Source organism: Grus americana, chromosome 1 (genome assembly GCF_028858705.1).
Source record: "Grus americana isolate bGruAme1 chromosome 1, bGruAme1.mat, whole genome shotgun sequence".
Lineage (NCBI taxonomy): Eukaryota > Metazoa > Chordata > Aves > Gruiformes > Gruidae > Grus > Grus americana.
In genome coordinates, this window is record NC_072852.1 from 218,820,669 (window position 1) to 218,833,422 (window position 12,754).

Below are 12,754 nucleotides of genomic sequence, written 5' to 3' on the forward strand. Positions count from 1 at the left end.
AATGTTAGGGGAGAAGATGTTAAAAGCCTCACTAAAGTCGAGATAAACAACATCTGCTGCTTTCCCCTTCATAAACCCATGCTGACTACTCCCAATCTCATCCTTCATTGGTTAGAAAAGGGTTTCCAGGGTGAGTTGCTCCATCACCTTCCCAGGCATCGAGGTGAAGCTGACCGGCCTGTGGTTCTTCAGATCCTCTTTCTTGTTTCCCTGGCTCCTGAGAGCTCAGCTGTCATTTTTCCTGGATATTGAATTGCTTTTCCAAGTGCTTTTCCAAGGTGTGTTTTGTGTGTGCATCCCTGTAGTGAGGGCTTGGCTGAACGGCCAGCTGCGGCTGGGTGAAGGTGCTCTGCTTTGCACCGAGGTGGGTGCTGTCTCACATCTCGTATCTTTGCTTAAAAGTGGAGCAATTCCCTCCCTCAGAGACTGATCCCTTGCCCGTTGTCGGGACCTCCCCTCTCTCTCTCAATTAGCATGAAAAGGATGAATGATGGGGAAATGAATTACGGAGCCAGCGTTGGCTTTTGACGTCAGAAAGCGATGCACTATTCTCAGGAAAAATCAGGTTGTAATTGTAGCTGCCTTGCTTGTGTTTGAATTCTGTGTAGTATGTCTTGGAGCATTTTCGGTCATACCCCAGGGCTCTGTTCTCACAGAGAGAGGATGAAGGTCCCCATGTCCCCAGCAGCCAGCGCGTGGTGACAGAGGAGATACCGTGGGCCCCGTCACAGCCTGAGAAGGTGACACCCGCTCGGTGGAGTCACCAGCGTAAGCAAGAGCAAAACTGGGGAAACTAAATGGGAAACTGAGGAAGTGAAGCTGGCAGAGGCCTGCTGGGCTGGCAGTCTCTGAGCAGGAGGTCTTTCCTCACGGATGGATCCCCAAAAATTCCCAGCGAAGGCTCAGCTGCAGCTGTACAGTGAGTTCATCCTGAATTTTTTTGCTTTGCTGGGTTCTCCGTTGAGCCCCAGAGATTGATCAGGTTGAAAAGCGCTGCCCCGGGGCACGAGGCAGTAGATAGTGCACTTGAAAAGTTCCCACGTGAGCTGGTTCCCTTCGAAAATCATGTCATTTATTCTAAAGCTACCTTGGCAGCTTTTCCTGTCTCCCCCCGATCTCTGCTGGCTCTGCCTTGAGATCAGCCAGGGCTTTGGAAGGACCCGAGGCGCGGGGATGGCAGCACCCAGTGCACAGGAGCCAGGAGTCCCTTTGGTCCCTGCCACCCGTTATGAACGCACCCGTTTGCGAAGACCAAGGCTGTGACTCCGTCCTCGTGAGCAAAACCAGGCCAGTGGGAAGGAATAACTCTCCCCGCGGGCCAGGTCCCACGGCAGGCACGGCAGCGGTACCTGCTCGCACCAGGGGAGCGTCCTGCTCCCGCAGAGCCGTGTGCTCGCACACCCCTCGTGCCCCGGCGTTGGAGGGAGCGTGGCCGAGCCCTGCCCCGGGCTGCTGCCGGCACCACAGAGGACACCGAGCCCTTCCACAGCCCGAGGCGGCAGCGGGGCCTCAGGGTCGGCGGTTTCGGGGAGTCACACGCGCGGTAGGTGCCCCCGGGTGCTCTGTGCCGGGGGTTTGCTCCAGGTCTGGCGCCTGCTGTAACATCCATCCCAGGCCGGCTGTTGTGCAAGAGCGTCTGAAATCCTCTCTCCCTCTCCGTGCTCATATTTACAAGGGAATGTGATAAATTCAGTATTGATTCCTTCTGTTGCACTGTAAATTTTGCAAAAGATGATTAAATAGCGCAATAGAGTCTGCAAGCACCACGGCTCAATATGTTCTGGGCCGGCGTATCGACCCCCTCCATCCGACAGCAGCAAGTTCCACTCCCAGCCGCGCCAGACCAGTAATTAAAATCCTGTGAGACTGGGATTTAGAAACCACTCATATCACAGCATCGAAGCGTCTAACGTCCCACCGTGGCGAGAGCAATAAGCGTGTAAGTGCAAGCGCATTTATGTCCATGTCGGAGTGCTTAAGAATAGTTTCCCCATAGGGCAGGGGAGCAAATAGATCCCTCTCTAAGTGTTTCTGGGTACAAAACTCCACAGTGACATAATGTTTGTCATGAATTTAATCGCTCTGCACACGTGTAGATATGGAGAGATGAGGATTCTTTAGTTTCCTGTCCCATACTGTTACCTTACGGACAAGAGTTGAGTAGATTGTTTTCACGCCCAGGTATGAAGTACGCATAAAATAACTTACATTACAATAAAGCAAGACTGAGAGGAGCAGGTAGGTCAACTTGTTTTAAAAGGCATTGCGAAGAATAAAGGCTTTTCTGAGCCTGAAATACGGAATCCAAATTGCACGAGCCCTTCCCTGCTCTGCTCCTCCTCATGTGTTGCTGGAGCAGAGCGGGTTTGGAAGTGGTTTGACTTCAACCCCTGGGCAGGTGGAAAGCGGTTTGAGATCAGAGCTAGCTAAATTCGTAACGTCCTCAGGGAAGCCCCGATTTCCTTGGATACGTCAGGTCTTGTGCGTGGAGCGCAAGAACTTGTGCCCTTGGCTCCCCTTCTTCATCCTCACCATCAGGTCTGAACCTGCCGTGCTGTGTAAGGCACAGGAGAGCGGCAGCGACCGCGGTGATCCCCTTAGAGAGCTGCAGGAGGAGGGATGCTGTGCCGTGCCGTGCCGTGCCATGCTGTGCCATGCCGTGCTGTGCCATGCCATGCCGTGCCGTGCCATGCCGTGCCGTGCCATGCCGTGCCGTGCTGTGCCCGGGATGCACCAGCAGCAGGACCCTTGCTCGAAGAAGCACTGCTGGAGGACACGCTTCCCCGCTGGAGCTCTCAGAAGGCAGATCCAAAATAACGTGTTTATATTTAACACACGTTAATTGATTTATTTTTCTCTTTCTTCTGTTGCAGCCTTCCCGTGTGCCATGTGTATGGGCTGGTTTGTGATTCCGAGGGAAACACAGGCCGTTACTCTTCTGGTCAGGGTGGTACCTGTGCGCTGGGCAATCCTCCGCAGAGCTCCTCATTGCCCAGAGCGTCACTGGGGTCACCGAAAGCAAATTTGGTCATTTTGTTGTATTCTGTAATTTTATACTGGGGTGAAAAATCTGTGGGCAAGAGTTTCTTCTTTCCGAACTAATTCCCGCTTCGGTTCAGCAGCAAATTAACGTTGTGATAGAGCAGTCCATGCAGCTCTGAAGCCTCGCGCAGATTTCCCGGTGAAGGGTGGCTCCGTGCCTGGCACTGCTTCTGTGGAATTCACATCGGTTTTTCCACACGGGCACTGGTTTGCGTTTATTATCTAAGTTGAGTTTCGCTCGCCAGCCCATCGCTGCCCCTCAGAATAAATCAGTATTGGTAGCTGTCTTTGTCGTGTGGGTATTAGCCCTCCCTCCGGTCGCTCGCGGATGGTCTGACCACACAGGCATCAGCAGAAATCCCTTGGATGCCCTCGGACGACTTTCTTCCCCTGTGGACACTGACCACTTGCTCACCTTTAAATCCTTTCTTTTCAGTGTTGAAGTCATTATTTATCCACCAGGAGCTTTTTTCTTCAAACAGCTTGCTTCTGAGGTGAGGAACTCTGATGTTCTCGGCCATCAGAGGTGCATCGGCATCCAGCGGATCCCGATTTCCACCTGAGCCGTGACAGGAGGCACTGCCCCCACCTCGGGAAGGCAAGACTTTCTGCCAAAAAAGTTGTGCTGACTTTTCCTCTTAATGCCTTTTTTCCACATGTCTGCTACTGTGTTTCCTCCGTGAGTGGTTTTTACAGATCGGTGTCACCTTTGCTGCCTTCTGCTGTCGGCCTGTAGCAGATACGACGAGCCGGGAGTCGTTAGCGCTGGTGGATAATTTGGTGTTTGAGCTCCTCCTGAACTCCTCGGTGAAAGGTCTCTGGGCCTGGCGGTTCGTTAACGCTCGGTAATGCTGTAAAACCGTTTCTGCTCACTCCTCAGCTGGAGGCAGGTCCTGCAGCCTGTCCCTGCAGGAGGTTTGGCGTGGGGGCCTTTCCATGGTGACCGCGGATGCAGGGGGCAGTTAGCATCACCTCGAGCCCTCCCGCTTCACCTGCGTCACCTCCAGAAACTCCTCTGCTTTCTGACAGGGCTGAAAGGAGGTTCCGACTCTCATTCCCGAAGCAAGGGCTTCTTTTAAATCCCTCCTGACCTGTGTTTGTTACACGTAACTTGCCAGAACAAATGCTCCCTTCCATTTTCTGGATGCAGCTTCCAGGCTTTGAAGGATGGAGGTGGTGGTGGTTTATTCTTAAGATCCTAACTTTTCTCATTATAAAGCCTTTTTAATAAATGGCACGGGTTTCTTTTGCCTTTAACATCCCTGTTTCTGACAGTTTTCTGCTGGTGGGCTGCTGCTTTATTTCTAGCAGGATTCGTGTGGTTTTCTTTTGGAACAAAGCTCCTTGGCAATGGATTCTTCATCACATTTTGCTTGTAATGAAGTTAAGCATCCGTGTGTGTGCTCAGGAGCCGAGGTTTTGGAGAAAGCCTTTTTACACTGACCAAGACTGAGTTAAGGCTTGCTTCTCATCTTGTGAGCTTGCTGACTGGTGGCTTCAGGAAGCACCTCTTGGTTTTGGACTGTGCTGCTGCCATCTGTCAGAAGCACGCACGGATTTGCTCTCAGCCTGGTTCCCGAGGTTTGTGAGCGCTGGTTAAGATTTCTCCTTGCAGTTTCTTACCTGCCCTTCTCAGCATCTGACCTTCATCTTGGGATGTTTCTGGTTCAGAGGATCTCTCCTTTCCATGTCGACGCTACTCCAGAAACATCTAGTCCTTAATTAAGTCTGAACTCTTCCTTCCTATATCACTTTTTCAACTCTGTATCTCTCTGTTTGGTCGTGTATGTGTTAAAATTTATTACAAACCATGCACACTTGTAGCAGTGACTAAGTCAATATACTGAGACCAAATCCTCAAGAGAGGGACAAGTTGCTGGCATGGTCGGTTGAGACAAAATGTATTTTTAATGCAGTCAGATGCAAGGTTGCGGACGTTGGGAGAGGAGTGCAGGGCGGTATCAACCCTCGGAAAGTGGAAGGTCTGGACAGGATGCGGAGTCCCAGCCGGGTAGGCAGGAGCACAAGGAGGCACTGAGGGCTGAGCCGGTCCGAGGCTGTTAACAGGCGAGAGGGATTTTGGGAAGGAGAGGCAGGACAAGAAGTAATGCCCAATGCTGGACAAAGTCACGCTGGAACGGCTTCCTGTGCTTTAAGAGTGAGGGGGGAGCAGAGCTCCTGTTCCCTGAGAGCTCGGGGTGGGCTGCTGCCGCACCGGGGCCGTGCATCAACCGGCGCTGGCTGTGATGGACCGAACCTGGTTCTGCGCTGCCCGGGATATCGCCCGGGAACAGCCACCTTCACGTTTGGTCCTCCTGATGGTGTTTGTGAGGCTAAAAGCAAGTTCTCATTAAAGTGATGCTTCGCTCGGTGACGGAAGGAAGGGACCGGAGGAACTGTGTAGAAGTAACTGCAAAAGTCCCGCCGAATCCTGGGAGATCCCACAGGCACAGCAGCACGCTTGGGAATCATTTCCTAAATCTTTTTTGCACCTTGTGGTTAGTGCTTGCGGTATCATTGCATTGCACAGTACAAACGTTTTAATGAGGATATTGTGAATCCCTAATGAGTGGTTCTCATTCGGTGCAGCGTGTCTGCAGTTGCCTTCCTACCTACATTTGTGGTCCCCTCAAAGCGGGAAACGAAGCTTCTTTGGCAAGCCCTGTTTTCATGCAGCCTACACCGGTGTTGATTGTGCTCCTGTCACGTCTGCAGTTCACCGTCCTCTTTAGCCACGGCCTGTATCTCTGTGAGGGCTTTTATTTCGTCCGTTATGGCTTGGCAGCCATTCGTGGCGTTTGGTGATACCTTTAGCATCACTTCTGTTCTGCACCTCGTTGTTTCTGAGCCATGTTTTCTGTCCCTGTTCATAGAATGAATCATCCCAGACGGGTTTGGGTGGGCAGGGACCTCCCAGCCCATCCAGTGCCACCCCTGCCATGGGCAGGGACACCCTCCACTAGCCCAGCTTGCCCAAAGCCCCATCCAACCTGGCCTTCAACACTGCCAGGGAGCCAGGGGCAGCCACAGCTTCTCGGGGCAACCTGTGCCAGGGCCTCAGCACCCTCACAGGGAAGGATTTCTGCCTCACATCCCATCTCCATCTCCCCTCCTGCAGCTTCAGGCCATTCCCCTTGGCCTGTCACTCCCTGCCCTTGGCACCAGCCCCTCTCCAGCTTTCCTGGAGCCCCTGTGGGGACTGGAAGGGGCTCTAAGGTCTCCCCGCAGCCTTCTCTTCTCCAGGCTGAACCACCCCAACTCTCTCAGCCTGAGGTCTCCATAGCAGAAGTGCTCCAGCCCTCGCAGCATCTCCGTGGCCTCCTCTGGACTCGCTCCAACAGCTCCATGTCCTTCTTGTGCTGGGGACCCCCGAGCTGGACGCAGCACTGCAGGGGGGTCTCCCCAGAGCGGAGCAGAGGGGCAGAATCCCCTCCCTCGACCTGCTGGTCACACTGCTGGACACGCAGCCCAGGACACGGGTGGCTTTCTGGGCTGCCAGCGCACATTGCTGGGTCATGTTGAGCTTCTCGTCCCCCCCACACCCCCAAGTCCTTCTCCTCAGGGCTGCTCTCCATCCATTCTGTGCCCAGCCTGGAGTTGTGCTTGGGATTGCCCTGACCCACGTGCAGGACCTTGCCCTTGGCCTTGTTGAACTTCACATGGTTCGCACGGTCCCACCTCTCCAGCCTGTCCAGGTCCCTCTGGATGGCATCCCTTCCCTCCAGTGTGTCGACCCACCACACAGCTTGGGTGAGGGTGCACTCAATCCACTGTCCGTGTTCCCTTCCTTTGGAAGGACAGCGCTGTCCTTGGAAGAAAGCGGGTCCGTAACCACAGCCACACTCCTTTCTGGGGCAGACCGTGGGATCTGGGGGAGCTCCTGAGAATTTTCATTTGCTCTTTTCTATCTCCTTTCTTTCTCCCTGTTACTTTCTTGGGTGATTTCTTCAACTCAGTGACAGCACTCTGGATATGTGTGTGTGTACACATGTAGAGACGTGCGTGGGTACGAAGTCAGGCTTGGGAGCTCACAAATGCTCACCATGGTCTTTAAACACTGAGCGTTTATTCCTATGGAGACTGATGTTTTCACCAGAGGGATCAGAGGCAGAGTGAGTCTCAGGGTGTCAACACATGGAGATGGTTTGATCTCATAGAGTCTCATACCCAGGGGAATTAGCAAATGCCACCAAGTAGAAGGGGTGGGGCTGGATGCTGAATCATCTGGGGTATTGTCCTCAAGTGTGCCTGCAGCTTCTGCTGTCACTCATCCACAGAAGCACCCAAAAATCTCATCTTCAGAGTAAAATTTTGGCCTCAAGTTGTGCCAGGGGAAGTTTAGATTGGAGATTAGGAAATATTTCTTCACCCAAAGGGTTGTCCAGCACTGGAACAGGCTGCCCAGGGCAGTGGTGGAGTCCCCATCCCTGGAGAGATTTAAAAGCCGTGTAGATGTGGTGCTTGGGGACATGGTTTAGTGGTGGCCTTGGCAGTGCTGGGTTAACGGTTGGACTTGGTGATCTTAAAGGTCTTTTCCAACCTAAATGATTCTGTGATTCTCTGATCCTCTGATTCTCCGATTCTACTTCCAACTGGTACCTTTGAAAATTTTGCTCTGGGTCTTCCCTTGATGAGATTTGAGGATATTCCCAGGGGAGCATCTTGTGCACATTGCAGTTCAAGCACTCGGGCAGATTCATTCGATGTAGCAGCGGGAGCAGGTCCTCGGCACGAGCAGAAGGTCGTTGCCCAGCGAGTGGAGCAGTGCCCTGTAACGTGTCTCTTGCATTTATTGAGGCGGCAGGCAGGAAAAGGGTGGTGGGACCACAGCCTGGGCTGGCTGCTTTCGGATTAATGGTGTATGTTAAAAGCTGCTTGTGAAATATGTGTCTTATTGATTTAAAAACAGGTTTACGTTACTGGAAAAAGGGGTGATCATGCTAATTCAATCACTGAAGACTCAGGAGGACAGAAGTCTTTTTATATTACTTTAACTAGCCATGTGGAGCAATAATAATGTCAGTCCTTGTCAAAGCTGATGGCTGATGGCATCGTGTAATCCCCAGCAGGTCGTACGGGCTGCTTTCTCCCGCTGAATCCCAGGCTGTGTTGGTGTTCGAACAGGCCCGCGGATGGAGAGGTGTCACCGCAGCGGCAAATCACATTTAGCTCACCGGAGCTGTGCGATTCGTCCCAGCGCTTGCCTGCGGCTCAGGGCCTCCCTGGTTCGGGATGACAGCCGCTCTGTGTGCCCGTCCCCGGCATCCTCCCCAGCACACCCTGCTGCGGTGTGGGGATTTCCAGGCTCTTCTTCCCAGGATTCAGTCTGCTTCGCCAGAAAAATTAGTTCGTTGGGGTTTTTTTTCTCCCAGGGGAAACTGTGGATTGGGTCCTGCAGAGTCTGCTGCAGGGAGAGGGGTGCTCCCCAAATCCCCTCCAGTGTGCCGGAGCACGGGGATGGCAAGCGGGGCTGTGAGGGCTCTGAGGCAGTGGCCTTGGCAGAAGGGGTGCTCGCTGAGCTTGGGGTGCTCCGCGGTGCCGGGTGGCGTGACGGAGCCTGCACGGTGCCGTGAAGAGCGGGGCTCCGTGTCCGGGCTGAGTGTGCCCAGACCCTCCCGCTCCGGAGAGGCTCGGAGCCGGGGCTGAGCCCGGAGTTGTGTTGTGGCCCGGGAGCAGCTTCGGTCCCATGGAGGGCTCGGTCCATGCCGACGTGTCGGTGTCAGCTCCGCAGCCCTGCCAACGCCGCGGGCGAGGGCTGGGCCAGGCGCTCGTCGCACCGGGAAGGGTCTGATGAGGACCCGGATGAGTGGAGGCACATCTGGGAACCCTTGCCGAAATGACCTGGGGGTGACTGGGTGACGGCTGTTTGCGAGATCGGTCCCTGGCTGACGGCCTTAATTATGAAGTCAGCAGATCTGCTTCTGGGAGATGGAGATGGCTTTAGACTGGGGAGAACGGTTTTCACTGACCGCAGCCGTGCTGGCTTCTGCACCGGAGACTCGCCCAAGCGCCGGGTTGCCACCTTCACCGGATCGTATCTGCAGCACACAAAGACAAGGGGATGTCGAGCGTTTTGGCGTCTTATCTACCATACAGGTCACCACTTCTGTTCGGCTCCTTTGCAGACAGGACCTTCGGAGCGGCACCATCCCGTGCGAGTTCGGAGCGGCCGTGGCCTCGGTCCGCAGAGCAGCTCCAGTGGAGAAGGGAGGCTCAGGACCCGAACGCTCAGCTGGAGGTCACCTCCGAGGCTGCCCCGGTCTGCTCAGGAGCTTTCACAGCGCTGTGAAACGAGGTCCTCACACTCACTCCTCTCCTTGTCTCAGTGCCCAGGGCTCTCCCAAGCCTCTCCATGTCCGATCTTGGGAGCAGCGTAGCTCTCTGGGTGTCCGTATGGGCCGCTGGCACCGCTGTGAGCCCCGTTCTGGCTCTCCGAGGCGTGAGGCTCGTTGTTCCTTCAGCAGGCACGCATCTGGCTGTGTGCCCCGAGCCAGATCTCCACTCCTCTGCCCTGCCCAGACGGACCGCGGCGGAGGACGGAGAGCAAGGGTCCCAGGGCTGCCGAGCCACGGAGGACGTGGGGCTGCCCAGGGAGCATCGCTGGGATGCTCCTCCGAGCCCCCCAAGCCCCTGGCACCCCCCTTTCTCCCTTGCACCCCCCTCCTCCCGCCACGTCCGTCTCCTCCCCAACGCAGCGAAGGACCCGGGTACCAGCACCCGCCGTGTCGCGAGCTCTATTGACAGTTATCCAGAATCTGAAGGAATTCAAGACAAATTGTTAAGAGGATGGAGTTAATAAAATTTGAAAAATTGAGGCCTGTCACTCTACTAAACTTTTTTCGATACCGCTGACAGAAACATATTTCCCCAATGAGTGACCTTATGCAGCTGCTCCAGCGACGCGACGCTGCGCGGGTGCTGGGACTGAACCGGCGTGCTATTTATCAAATATTATAAGCCGGGGCCTCCTAATATGAGCAGGGAGGTGTGGGAGGAGGCGACGGGCTCGCACAGCCCGAGGTGTTGCCCAGGTGTCGATCTCCAGCCACAGACAGCTAGTGGGAGGTGACAAATTGCCTTCTATTAAGTCTCCGAAGGTTGACGTCCCCTCCGCCGCCGCCGGAGCCAGCTGCCGGGGTGGGAGAGGGCAGGGGAGGAGGTGGGGATGGGGAAGGGGGTCAGGCCGGGGCGCTGGCGAACCGGTCGCCACTTTTACCTTCTATTAGCAAGCAAAGTGACACCGTTATTTATTGCGGCGTAATATTTTATTGCTGCCGGTACTCGAGGTTGGAATCGACCAGTTGTAGGAGTCGGGTTCTATCAATTATTGCAGCAATTAGTCAAGTCGTCAAAGCCATTAACAGGGGGATTAGGCCAATATTGGATAGCCATTATTGATAGATCCAGGGGAAGGGAAAAGCCAAACCAAACGTCAACCTTCAGCTGAAATGAGAGCAGGCCTAGCCTGGAGGATGTCATCATTTGGAGGAGCCGGAAAACTTCCCCCCCTTCCTCGCCGCACAAACCCGAGGTGGGTTTCGGCAGCGGGGAGGGGGGAACCGTGGGAGCAGCGTCTCTTTAAAAGATATTGAGTGGCCGGCCTCGGCAGTATATAATCTCACCTGTCTCGATCATATTCTTTATTTGCAATGACAAGGCTTGCAATAGAAATTACTCTGTGTCGAATGTTTATGGAGCACATTTTTCATTCTGTAAGCAAATATAGATCCCCGATGCCGATGCTTAGAACTGGCTAATCTCCCTGGCTCCTGCTCGCAGAGAGCCCTCGCGCTTCTTTCATATATTATGATTGCCGCTCGCTTTTATTGAGCACTCCTGGTGCTCTGCGCTCTCCTGCGCTGGGGAAGCAGAACCTGCAGCCTTGCTCGACGTGTGCCAAGGTACCCGGTTCGCTCCCGTCTTTCCAGCGGGGTGGAAGACGTTTGCCGAGCCCCTCGCAGAGCGGGGATGCTGCGGCAGTGCCGGGGTGCCGCGGCAGTGCCCGCGCTCCCCTTTATCGCAGCCGTGGGCAGGCACCACCAGCCTTGCCCGTCCCAGCAGCTTGTCACTGCTGTCCCCTCCGTTTTACAGGCGAATGAGCGGAATAACGGGCTCTTCCCTCGCCCGACTGCTTCTCAAGGCTCGATAACGGCTCTAGCGTTGAAACCGGTGGGGCGGTCGGCTCAAGCACCGGTTTGAGGGCGTTGAGGCCGGTTTGAAGGTTCGTTCTCACAACCCTTGGTGTCTGGTTGGCGACAGCAAGCTGTCGTGGAGCCCCAGAGCGCAGCGACGTTAGTGCTGAGTCTCTCTGCCTTAGAGATATCCCTGAGACGCCGAGAGCCGGCGGTTAATCCTGAGAGACCTTGCCTGGGCTGTTCCCCAGTCCCCCTCTCTCCCGAGCTCGGACTGCCCTGTCCCACATTCCCTCTATGTACTTCCCACCACTGCAACTGGGACCAGTTTGATTGTGCACGTTCTTCCGCAATCCAGCGTGTCTGGGACGGGTACAGAGAACAAGGAACTCTGTGTGCGAGTTTGTTTCCATGTGGTGCCCATCTGACTCCCTCCAGTTCCATCTTTGGGGTTAGTTAACTTGTTTTTTAAAAAAGCCTTTGGGAAGCTGTGTTTTCTTCCGGTGACCGTGTGCTCTCATCCCCCACGGCAGCTCTTGCCAAGGCAGCTGTTAGCAGGGACAATTCCTTTCCTCTTCCCTGGACGCCCGCGCTTGTCGCTGCTGGTTGTACGTCATCCCTTTCTGATCCAGGTCCCCTTAGGAGCAGAATTCAGGAGCGGACACGGACTGGGATCTGCTCGTTCCACCCCAAGACTGAACTCCAATCCCCTCATCTTATTCATTTCTTCCTGCCATCAGGTGCCAACCCGCTGCAGAAGAACGAAATGGGACACACGCCCCTGGATTATGCCCGCGAAGGGGAAGTCATGAACCTTCTGAAAGCGTCGGAGACGAAGGTGAGCCCGAGATTCAGGTGACTTTTGTCTTTCCTCTCCCACCGCAAGAACAGTTTTGAAGAAGACCCGGTGTGAGCGAGGGAGGAGAGCCTTAGCCTACACCACCATGCTTTTTCGAAAGAGGTCTGTATAAATTAATGACATGATGCACAAGGAAAAAAAAAACCCACTCCTGAATGTTAGCTGTGTCCTCCTCTTCCTCTTTAACTTGTCTTCCTCGGCAGTGACCTGCACAGGACCAGCAATGCTGTTCTGAAACCCCTTGGCAAAACCACAGTAAAATCAGGGGGTTGGGTGTCAGTGTATTCTCTGAAATTCCTTACAAAAGAACCAGGTCTGAGAAGGCAGAGTCCGGTGGTGGGTCTGGGATCCGCACACTCACGGGCACCGGTGTAAGGCTGCCTGGTCGGGAAATGCCCGGCTCATCCCTTCGGCCTCACTGGCTCCTCGAGTGGGCTGGAGCACGCCGTGTCCCGCTGCCAGTCGCTGTCACAAGGTATTTGCAAGAGGGGAAAGAACCGCGTTCGCCGCGGCGGTTCCCATAAAAACCCCGGGAGGAAGTAGATTTCCAGAGTGGCAGGTTGTTAGACAGCGAGGAATCTGCAGCCTGGTGTCGAGGGTTTAAAATTCCTGGGTTTGAGGCCTCGTTCAGGGAGGAGCAACTAATTAGCAATCGTTAGGAGAGGCCGTGGCGGCAGCGATGAGCGATGCCTCTCGAGCATCATCTCACCAAGGATCGGGG

At 54.7% G+C, this 12,754-nt stretch overlaps 1 protein-coding gene across 4 annotated transcripts in view; it reads left to right on the forward strand.

Annotated features, from left to right (window-relative positions):
* CLPB (ClpB family mitochondrial disaggregase) overlaps positions 1-12,754 on the forward strand; it is an 86,639-nt gene that overhangs the window by 45,541 nt on the left and 28,344 nt on the right. For all 4 annotated transcript variants that reach the window (XM_054807597.1, XM_054807606.1, XM_054807578.1 and 1 more), the window contains exon 6: positions 11,915-12,012. In XM_054807597.1, the coding sequence (XP_054663572.1) occupies positions 11,915-12,012 (98 nt within the window). The remainder of the gene's footprint in view (positions 1-11,914; positions 12,013-12,754) is intronic.